Here is an 11,853-nt window from a genome sequence, read left to right on the forward strand (position 1 = left end):
GTAAATAAGGTATTTATTTATTTTATTTTTTATATAGATTTGCAAACGTTTCTAAAAACCTGTTTTCAATTTGTCATTATGGGGTATTGTGTGGAGATTTGATGAGGGAAATTATTTATTTAATTAATTTTAGAATAAGCTGTAACCTAACAAAATGTGGAAAAAGTCAAGGGGTCTGAATACTTTCCGAATGCACTGTATGTGTCAATTGAGTTTCAATTACTCGAATGCCAAATAATACACTCTACTTAATGTCTGACTGCTAGTGTCTCTGACTGTATAGGAAAGACAGTCCTTTTAGATTGAGGGTCTCAGTTGTTATAGTAAAGGTTATTTATTGACACAATAAGGCGACCGCTGTTTGGACCCATTCACTGCAGCCTTGTTTCGCTCTGTTGCCTAACTGAGGGAAATGACTAGCTGAACTGTCTGCTGGGGAGTTGTGCTAGTTCTGTTTGCCCTTATTTGGGTGCTGTGCTGTTAGCTTGTGAAGCCTGCAGAGCGCCATGGGTGGACAACACAGCAGTGACTGGCTGCAGAATCTGTCAACTAGATCATAGTTTTTAGTTTCCTAATGGACTGACATTCTTCTCTCTTCCATAGAGCACGTGAGACGGTGTGAGCTATTAACATGCCGTGTCTGTCTGTAGTAAGATGAGCTGTGTTCTTGCTGGGTAAATCCCAGGGCTTTCTTCTCTGCACCATCCTGCCTGTGCTTAAAATAACCCCAGGTGCAGTGAGAATGTTCCCTTTTGTCCTCTGTCTTCACACAGTGGTTGCAGAACTTGTTATTGGTTTGAACTGAGTATTACCATTGATATGTGCAGCATTGCTTATTTGCACATGAAAGGAAATGGTACATTTTGAATTCTAAATGGTGAATTTAGCACAAGTTTATTCTGCAGCCATATGCAGAGACGCGAGACACAGTCAAATTAAAATTAAAATGCTAGTGATATTGAATGTGAAACTGGGGAAAAAGCCCGTTATAATAGCTTTGTTGTGTGATGCTCACTCTAACCTATAATCATTGCAGCTGAGCTTTGTGTTTATCTCTCACATTCTTTATAAAAATCATCAGTTATTCTGCCTCATCTGTGGGTAGTAACTGAGCCCCCATCCCACTGCCTCCCCATCCGGCTAGGGTCTCTCATCCTGTTGTCTCAGTAATGTAAACCACAGTACGGCATACTAAAGGGAGAAAACGATGGGTAGGCTACTATAGCTCACAATTTACAGTTATTTAGCCAAATTTATACAGATAAGGGTTGTGATCATGGCCTTATAAAGGCTCTGTGTACGTGTGCATCATAAGTCATAATGTAGATAAGACTTTGATGCTGGATCCAAGCAGGATGGTTTCATAACAGTGTGCATGTGGCCAGTTGTCATCAGTGTGTCCCATTGATCACACCACATCTAGGTTTCCCATGTGATTTTTCTCACTAATCCATGTTTTAGATTTAGTTGACATTGTTGTTTCTATTCAAGGTCTAGTTACTATTCTAGTGGTTTTATTTGTAAGGCCCAGTGCCTTCAGAAAGTAGACCCCTGGACTTTTTCCACATTTTGTTAGAGCCTGAATTTAAAATGGATTCAATTTAGATTGGTGACGTTATTAATTACACTTTGGATGGTGTATCAATACACCTAGTCACTGCAAAGACACAGGAACCCTTCGTAACTCCGTTGCCGGAGAGGGATTTCACAGTGAGGCGAATGGTTTGGCTGTGATAGTTGAAATCTGAGGATGGATCAACAACATTGGAGATAATCCACAATACTAACCTAAATGACAGATTGAAAAGAAGAAGCCTGTACAGAATAAACATTCTGAAACATACATCTGGTTTGCAATAAGGCACTAAAGTAAAACTGCTAAAAAATGTGCCAAAGAAATTATGTCCTGAATACAAAATGTTATGTTTGGGGCAAACACAACATGTCACGGTGTGTCACTCATCATATTTTCAAGCATGGTGGTGGCTGCATCATGTTATGGGTATGCTTGTCATTGACAAGGACTAGGGAGTTCTTTAGGATAAAAATAAACGGAATAGAGCTAAGCACAGGCAACATCCTAGAGGAAAACACAAGGCCAAATATACACTAGAGGTGCTTACCAAGACGACATTGAATGTTCCTAAGTGGCGAAGTTACAGTTTTGACTTAAATTGGCTTGAAAATCAATGGCAAGACTTGAAAATGGATGTCTAGCAATGATCAACAACCAACTTAACAGAGCTTGAAGAATTTTAATTATGTACAATCCAGGTGTGGAATGCTCTTAGACTTACCCAGAAAGACTCAAAGCTGCAATCGATGACAAAGGTGATTTTAACATATTGTATTGGCTGATTCTGTATTGTGAAGATTCTGTATTTCATTTTTGCAAACATTTCTAAAACATGTTTTCACTTTGTCATTATGGGGTATTATATGTGTAGATATACAGTGCCTTGCGAAAGTATTCGGCCCCCTTGAACTTTGCGACCTTTTGCCACATTTCAGGCTTCAAACATAAAGATATAAAACTGTATTTTTTTGTGAAGAATCAACAACAAGTGGGACACAATCATGAAGTGGAACGACATTTATTGGATATTTCAAACTTTTTTAACAAATCAAAAACTGAAGAATTGGGCGTGCAAAATTATTCAGCCCCTTTACTTTCAGTGCAGCAAACTCTCTCCAGAAGTTCAGTGAGGATCTCTGAATGATCCAATGTTGACCTAAATGACTAATGATGATAAATACAATCCACCTGTGTGTAATCAAGTCTCCGTATAAATGCACCTGCACTGTGATAGTCTCAGAGGTCCGTTAAAAGCGCAGAGAGCATCATGAAGAACAAGGAACACACCAGGCAGGTCCGAGATACTGTTGTGAAGAAGTTTAAAGCCGGATTTGGATACAAAAAGATTTCCCAAGCTTTAAACATCCCAAGGAGCACTGTGCAAGCGATAATATTGAAATGGAAGGAGTATCAGACCACCTCAAATCTACCAAGACCTCGCCGTCCCTCTAAACTTTCAGCTCATACAAGGAGAAGACTGATCAGAGATGCAGCCAAGAGTCCCATGATCACTCTGGATGAACTGTAGAGATCTACAGCTGAGGTGGGAGACTCTGTCCATAGGACAACAATCAGTCGTATATTGCACAAATCTGGCCTTTGTGGAAGAGTGGCAAGAAGAAAGCCATTTCTTAAAGATATCCATAAAAAGTGTTGTTTAAAGTTTGCCACAAGCCACCTGGGAGACACACCAAACATGTGGAAGAAGGTGCTCTGGTCAGATGAAACCAAAATTGAACCTTTTGGCAACAATGCAAAATGTTATGTTTGGCGTAAAAGCAACACAGCTCATCACCCTGAACACACCATCTCCACTGTCAAACATGGTGGTAGCAGCATCATGGTTTGGGCCTGCTTTTCTTCAGCAGGGACAGGGAAGATGGTTAAAATTGATGGGAAGATGGATTGAGCAAAATACAAGACCATTCTGGAAGAAAACCTGATGGAGTCTGCAAAAGACCTGAGACTGGGACGGAGATTTGTCTTCCAACAAGACAATGATCCAAAACATAAAGCAAAATCTACAATGGAATGGTTCAAAAATAAACATATCCAGGTGTTAGAATGGCCAAGTCAAAGTCCAGACCTGAATCCAATCTAGAATCTGTGGAAAGAACTGAACTGCTGTTCACAAATGCTCTCCATCCAACCTCACTGAGCTCGAGCTGTTTTGCAAGGAGGAATGGGAAAAAATGTCAGTCTCTCGATGTGCAAAGCTGATAGAGACATACCCCAAGCGACTTACAGCTGTAATCGCAGCAAAAGGTGGCGCTACAAAGTATTAACGTAAGGGGGCTGAATAATTTTGCACGCCCAATTTTTCAGTTTTTGATTTGTTAAAAAAGTTTGAAATATCCAATAAATGTCGTTCCACTTCATGATTGTGTCCCACTTGTTGTTGATTCTTCACAAAAAAATACATTTTTATATCTTTATGTTTGAAGCCTGAAATGTGGCAAAAGGTCGCAAAGTTCAAGGGGGCTGAATACTTTCGCAAGGCACTGTATGTATTTTTTTAAGCAATCCATTTTGAATTCAGGCTGTATCAAAACAAAATGTGGAATAAGTAATGGGGTATAAATACTTTCTGAAGACAATGTATATGGGGCTAATATAGCAGAGCAGAAAATGACTGTGTTTGGGGTGATCCTCTGCTCCCTGCCACCTACACACTTTATGCTTTCTCAGGTGCACAAATCTAGATGACTGAGTCACACCTGTGAATGGAGACAGAAGATTCATACAACGTAGCCTAACCACCAAACCGATTGAGCCCACTGTGAGCCCTCTCTTGTGTATAGGGATTACATTTTACAGAGCCTGAAAATAATGAGTTTATATCTAGACCCTCAATTATAATGAGTTGCCATTGTTAATGTATCGAAGTTATTGTACTGCTGGGCTATGTGGACTTTGAGACAGAGCTGACACCTGGAAAGAGGAGGTTGGCATAAGGCTAAGCAACTCCCCTGCAGGGGCCTGGTTGTTACTCATGTGGGTGGGATGATCTGATGGTCGTGTATTGACAGGATTCATTTTAATATCTTGCTGTTTCACCCATCCATTTACTTGGGACTAAAGTGCAACATTTTGTGGGCGGCCTTGGTCTCATTTGCACTCTGTCCTCCTTACCAAGAAGTCGAGTCACATCTCAAAGACTTCAGTGCCACCTGCCAAAGTCGAAGAATATGGAGCTTCAGGTCTCAAAGAAACAATGCCAGCCCTTGAACTAAGTTATTTGGAGTAACGATAACTTGGAGAGGCAATAATTTAATTCAAATATTATCAGAATAGGAGATGACATACACAGAACTGATTTTTAACTTGTTATGGCTGCAATCTCCCTATCACCAACAACTGCTGAATAGCATAGCGCTACATTGAATAAATATTACTACAAATATTTATATTCATGAAATCACAAGTGCAATATAGGAAAACACAGTTTAGCCATTTGTTAATCCACCTGTCTTGTCAGATTTTGAAATTATGCTTTACAGCGAAAGCAATCCAAGCGTTTGTAAGTTTATCGATCGCACGACAAATTAAGTACATTTAGCGTCAGGAAGCTTGGTCACAAATCAGAAAAGCAATCAAATTAATCGTTTACCTTTGATCTTCGGATGTTTTCACTCACGAGACTCCCAGTTACACAACAAATGTTCCTTTTGTTCCATAAAGATTATTTTTATATCCAAAATACCTCAGTTTGTTTGTCGTTATGTTCAGAAATCCACAGGAAAGAGCGGTCACGACAACGCAGACAAATATTCCAAATAGTTTCCATTATGTCCACAGAAAAATGTCAAACGTTTTTTATAATCAATCCTCAGGTTGTTTTTAAAATATATTATCGATAATATATCAACCGCAAATGTCTTTCACAGTAGGAGAGGGAAAAGCAATACCTATCCAAACTCTGTTGCGCGAGCAAAAGTCATGTGACCACTTGACGCGATGTTATCGTTCTGGCTAATTTTTCAAAATAAAAGCCTGAAACTATGTCTGAAGACTGTTGACACCTTGAGGAAGCGATAGGAAAATGAATCTGGTTCATATCCCTTTAAATCCAGCAAAGGGAGGCTATGGAACATGGAGTTTTCAAAATAGAAGCTGTTCCTGTTTTGATTTTCCTCAGGGTTTTGCCTGCAATGTCAGTTCTGTTATACTCACAGACAATATTTTGACATTTTTGGAAACTTTAGAGTGTTTTCTTTCCAATACTAATAATAATATGCTATATTAGCAACTGAGACTGAGGAGCTGGCTGTTTACAATGGGCCCCCTTTCATCCAAGCTACTCATTACTGCCCCTGCAGCCATAAAAAGTTAAACCCCATCTCAGTAATTGCAGAAGGGACCACCCACTTTGAAACCAGCCTGGCTGTAAGCAGTCTTGATATGATACTCAATGAATGGTGGAAACAACAACTAGGCTACACGGAAGAGTCTGCTGCAGTGCTCTCAGGTACTTATTCCCAGAGCAAAGGGTCTTTATTGTGTTCCTTTTATGTATAATTCATGATATAAGAAGCTTCAAAGCTAGCAATGGAACCCTGTAGGAGCTGCTGTTGGTCTGTGTTGAGCTGAGATGTGGGTCTGTTGCAGCTGGAGGTTTGGTTGGTTGGTTTGTTGAAGCCTGTGTGAATCCCTCATGGAGCCTCGTAATAAACAACTCGGAGCAGGATTTGACTATAAATCCCTGCAGTGGGATTCTGAGAAAAATACCAAGTGAGCTATGTTATTGGTAGATCAGTTGACTGATCCAGACTAACCTTGTGTTGTGTGCCAACCTGATAGTCATGTTACCTTAAAGCTGAGATCTGCGAAAGGTGAAACTGTGCCAGTGATCGCCCTCCAGGCACATTTGTTATTGTTTTTGTTTTGTTTTTGAAAAGGAGATGAACATTCGGCAAAGTAATAAATGAAACAAGTCTTAGTACATCCTCTTCTATCTTGCATGAAATGATGTCAGAGAGAATAAAACCGCGTTCGGTGTTTGAAGTAATATCTTTGTTATTGTAATATAGCAAATGGACGTTTCAGTTTCACCGCAATGGATTCCAACTTTAACCTGGACATGAGTCATGATAAGATTATAGAAAATCATCTATACTCCATCTTGTGCATTCATTTGGTTTGAATCTTTAAAGTGAGATGAAATTACACTGACCCTCTGACTTCTTACCTTCATTTGATTAGCTTTACTACTGCTGTATATCATTATCAGTGCCCTGCCTCGAATTCCTCCTTCCCAGCTATCCAATGTGTCCCTGGCATTCAGTCTAAAGCTTTCCTATTTGAGGGAACACCGAACGGAAACTGTATTCATGCCATTTTCCATTGGCTGTGTTCTTCCGGTTGCCATGACAGCAGCTGTGGGAGCAGGGTGGCTCTTGTCACAGGTTGTTTGTGTGCAGGTCTTGTGTTTATGAGTAGTCCTCATAAACACACATGGGAGAGTGGCAGGTAGGGTCGGGGGGTGGAGTCCTGGAGTTGTGTTCCTGTGGTGGCAGATCCCCCTGCAGCGGCCTGCATGCTTGCCCAGTCTGCCTCCACACACTACAGGTTCCACACAGAAAAGTAAGCCTCAGACCCCCTGAGACCTCCACAGGACACCGCTCTAGTGTTAAGTCAGTGTAATTGTAATGAAGGTCTTTTTTTTTGTGTGAACAGTGTGATGGTGTTGGTTATAATGACTCAAACTGTTTCTACTGCGGTTCTATGTACAGGGGAAAGAAGATTCTACTGCAGATGGGCACTCCGTCAGGCTCCTCCTCCTTACTGCCACTCTGTCTTTATCTTTATCAGTCTGCCAGTGATGCCCCGACAACACCTAAGTACTCCAAGGAGCACCGCGACATCTTCTTCCCTGCCTCTCTGCCCACCCCGGTCCTGCTCAGTCACGCTGCCTGCCACCCCCCATCTGTCCAGGATAGCCAAGCCAAACTCCAGTACGAGCCCCTTGGCAAGGTGCCCAGACCTCCAGCCAGCGGCTCCCACGAGCATTGTCAGCCCCAGCATAGGAGAGCCCCCCTGCCTATCCACCCTGCTTCAACTATGGCCTTCCACCCCCAAACAGGTCAGTTTCTTTCCTCCCTCCTCTTGCAGTACATTTCATAAAACACAACAGTAACACTGCCTGTTACACTGGTCTGATAAAAAAAGTGTTTAAAATATGCTGCTACAAAGAGGATAAGTCCATCAAGCATTTCATTCTCTTTGGAGAATATATTGTAACGTGAATAGATTTGTAACAGCCACAGTAAGTTAGCTACAAACTGTTTTTTTTTTTTCACTGTGTTGTATCTGCAGTTGATGATTCCCTGCTTTGTACCTGCTTCTCTAGTGGAGGAGGACAGATTAAACTGTCAGAGCTTTTCTCCCTCGCTCTGTTTCTTTCGCTCTCTGTTTGTCTCTGTGTAATTAGATAGCCAGCCAGCAAGGGGCACACTTGCCCACCCAGAGCTGTGTTATGTAACTTCTGTACATCATGACCTGGTTGAATATTGAATTTCTAGTTTAGTAAGTCACTAATGTCTCCCTAGTACATAGTATATCTGACACTTACAGATGGAAGTGTTTGAAATAATGATATGTCTTTAACCCGGGACCACTGTTCTCCTGATGATGCAGTGTTTCCTTATGACACGATCGTGTCAAGTCTCTTCAGTTTACCGTCCTGATTGTTGAGTACATTGAATATTTAAGGAGGGTATCATCCACATGAGTGAGCACACGTGAGGTGTGAGGTTTAGGAGATCAATGCTCAGCATCAGGAAGCTCGACACTGAAATCTACTAATGGTTTCCCAGGCAACCTGAATGAAGAGGTCGGGTAGAGAGAGAGAGAGAGAGGGAGAGGGAGAGAGTGGATGATTGTATATGCTGGCAGGGCTGCGAGCGCTACTGAACGATGCTACATGAGGATCTCGCAGGCAGGCTGAGGCATTACTTTCCCTCGTATTTCCTATTTTCCTCCAGCTTTCGTTGTGGGATCTGTTATGGCAGCCTGGAGCACTGTTTGAAATCAGTGGCTTTGTTTGTCTGTGTATTAAAAATGAAATGTGTCTTCCAGTAAGCTCATGTTAATGTTGGTCATTGCAAACATTGTTGCTATAGTATAGTGCACTGCATACTGAATCAGTCTGAAATGGGTTATACTGTCAACCCCAGAAGTATGAGTGAGAGCCTGCCATCTTGTCTTTCTTCACTGTGCTGGTGTATGTGTTTTGAATGCTGTATGGATTGTGACAGGTGATGTGGTTGTATTTCTCCAGAGGAACGTGAGGAGCCCCCAGAGGGACTGTCCTACAGACAGCAGGAGTCTCATCTTTGCCAACAAATGAAGTTGGCCACTGTGTCCCCAGGGCAGGAGGCTGCAGGCTGGTACCATGACGAGCCTGCTTCCTGTAGTGCCACACAACCTTGCTCAGGTAAGAACATTTACAACCAGGAATTACCAAGTAAGAATTCCATTAAGGGGCGGATCCATGTGAGAAGTTATCATAATGTTCCTCTGTCCCATCTGTCTCTACCTCCTCTGTTGTTTAGACCAGCAGCTATATGGCAGCAGTGAGCAGTCCAAGATTTCGGACCCTAGTCGTATCCGCTCACGCATCCCCCCCAACATGCCAAAGCTCTTCATCCCCTCCACCGTCACCAAGTTCCCCCCGGAGATCACCGTCACCCCGCCTACTCCCACCCTGCTCTCCCCCAAAGGAAGTATTTCAGAGGAAACCAAGCAGAGACTCAAGGTGCTCTCTCTCTCTCCCTTTCTCTTATCTATTTTTCTCTCTCCTATATATCTATTTATATATCTCTCTCTCCCTATCCTATCTATGTATTGCTCTCTAGCTATCCTATCTATTCATCTCTCCTATATATCTATATCTTATCGCTCTCTCCTATCTATTTATCTCTCTCTCCCTATCCTATCTATTTATCTCTCCTATATATCTATATCTTATCGCTCTCTCCTATCTATTTATCTCTCTCTCTCCCTATCCTATGTATATATCGCTCTCTCGCTATCCTATCTATTTCTCTCTCTATCCTATCTATCTTTCTGGCAACCTTCCGTCTTCTCACTCTGTCTGTCAGTGAAACTAAACCCTGCTTTTCTCTGCTCCTGTTCTTGTGCAGAACGTGATCCTGTCCTCCCAGTCGGCGGCCACAGTGAAGAAGGAGACGCTGAGCCAGCCGGCCCTGGAGGTGCAGGAGACCTCCAGCCAGGAGTCCTCTCTGGAGAGTGAATCAGACGATGGGGATGAGGAGGATGATTACATGGACATCTGAGCCACTGCTACAAGACTGAACAAACCCAGGCCACTCCTTGGAGCTAGACCTGACTACCATCAAGCCCCTCCACTTCCTCCCTTGTCTTGAAACGATGGAATGGTACATGTCACTACAGCTAGTGTCTCTGTGTTGGTGCAGTTGGTCTATCTTGTAATTTCAAGCTGTCTTAATGGAAAAAAGCTCTTGAAGTGAAAATGTGCAAATGCGCAATGTTCTGCTCTTGACACTGGATGACTGGGGATGTTTTTCGTTTAACAATAATTTTGCTAAGTGCCATTTACACTTATCACACCTGTCAGCTAACCAAGCTCTCCATAGTCTTTCACATGAAAATGGGAAAAGGTGTAGAATGATGATCTACGCTTACTGTAAGTTAAATGGTCAGAATTGGTAGTGGATTGTTGCTATGTAGACACATTCTTCGCATGCAATGCAGTTGGCATCATTGGCTGTGATTTATACATCTTTCACACGTAATGGGGACTAGAATTTGGCCTGCTTTTACTGTATGTTTCAACTGCAGCTAAATCCTTGTTGGAATGCAACATCCCACACTGAGGTGCTTCAACACAATGAAATGTGCCATGGCAACATATCACAGGTGCCAGCCAACTTCTATCCATACACGTTGATATAAGAATCTGAACGGCAAGAAATCCACATTTGTATGTGACCTGCATTTTCATGGACACTATAAGATTTAATGAGGACTGCAAACCAGAGTTTTATATAGGGCTCCTAAAGCAATGTTGAGGACCCTACTTCTCCAAAGCCTAATAACCTGTAGCAGATTGGATATGTTGACACTTCCAAGTGGGATGTCTTTGATTTGTCTCTTGTTCATGTTCTATTTTTGTACTCAACTGTATTCTATCAAGTCTTGTTTGATTTTGTCCTTTTGTTTCTCTGGGGATTTGTAGCTTGGAGGACCCTTCTTTACCAGGAAGAGGTCCTGTCACCAGCATTGCTCAGAATAATAGACAAAGTGATGGTTTGGATTAGTCTGAATTAGCTTTTGTACATATCACATTTAAAACATATTCTCAAATGAAGCAACTCTTACGTGGTCCGGGTGTTTATTTACCATTGGGGTCAAGTGTGGATGTTCCTAATTCAGAGAAAATGCCTTGGTAAATATGTTTAAATTCTATGTCAACTCAGAGGACGACAGAATGTTTTTTTTTTTTTTTTTACAGATTGTTTCTATAAAAAGGATATTTACCATATGTTTCTTGTAAATTGTCTTTAGAAGACTTTTTAAAAAAGGAAGAAATTATGAAGAAATAATTGTAAAGGACATCGCCTGAACAAGTCTTGCTTGACTGACTACCTACCTGTAAATGGATGTTTGTATTTTTTGGTGTAAAATACTGTTTTGTATTTCTGCTGTTGAGCTTCTTATGGGAATGTATAATGGCTGAGAGGTTTTTCTTCCTTAAACCTTGGCACAGGCTGGGGAGTTGTTGTTCTTTACATATTAACTTGCCACATTAAAGATGTCACAAACCAAATATATACGTGATAGGCTTTTATCTGGTCTTGATGCTCTTTAATTATACTGGCTGTATAATTTCAGCCAGTAGTTTTGAAAGTAGCCCTCACAAGCCAAAACGGGTCCCTGAAAATTGTGCCCAATCGTGTACAACGTTATCCAATTCATATATCATATGTTATGAATTCTAATTCGTACAATATTTTTGAAATTTGTAAGTGCTTAAGATCCCATTCAATTTCTTTAATACATATTTTCATTCCTTGGTGTTTTGAACTGAAATGTTCTGTTTATTTCCATATTTAAGTTGAGTTTGAACTTCAATCCCCGGCAGCTATAATGGTAATGTATTTGTTGCAATGGCTGTATATAGTTTCAATCCGTTAGCAAGACCAGCTCAATGTCTCGGTCTACAATCTCAAGTCAAGTTTCGCCTAAACAAAACGATCTGTGGCAAAGTGTCCATGTTTCTGCCAACATGTCCC

General features: G+C 41.3%; 1 protein-coding gene across 4 annotated transcripts in view; it reads left to right on the plus strand.

The window, feature by feature from the left end:
* LOC109879197 (calcineurin-binding protein cabin-1) overlaps positions 1-11,408 on the plus strand; it is a 59,147-nt gene extending 47,739 nt beyond the window's left edge. For all 4 annotated transcript variants that reach the window (XM_020471394.2, XM_031819783.1, XM_020471400.2 and 1 more), the window contains 4 exons: positions 7,388-7,658; positions 8,856-9,011; positions 9,130-9,332; positions 9,721-11,408. In XM_020471394.2, coding sequence (XP_020326983.1) covers positions 7,388-7,658; positions 8,856-9,011; positions 9,130-9,332; positions 9,721-9,873 — 783 coding nt within the window. In that variant the 3' untranslated portion in view covers positions 9,874-11,408. The remainder of the gene's footprint in view (positions 1-7,387; positions 7,659-8,855; positions 9,012-9,129; positions 9,333-9,720) is intronic.
* The last annotated feature ends 445 nt before the right edge of the window (positions 11,409-11,853 follow it).

The sequence above is a fragment of the Oncorhynchus kisutch genome, linkage group LG3 (genome assembly GCF_002021735.2).
Source record: "Oncorhynchus kisutch isolate 150728-3 linkage group LG3, Okis_V2, whole genome shotgun sequence".
Lineage (NCBI taxonomy): Eukaryota > Metazoa > Chordata > Actinopteri > Salmoniformes > Salmonidae > Oncorhynchus > Oncorhynchus kisutch.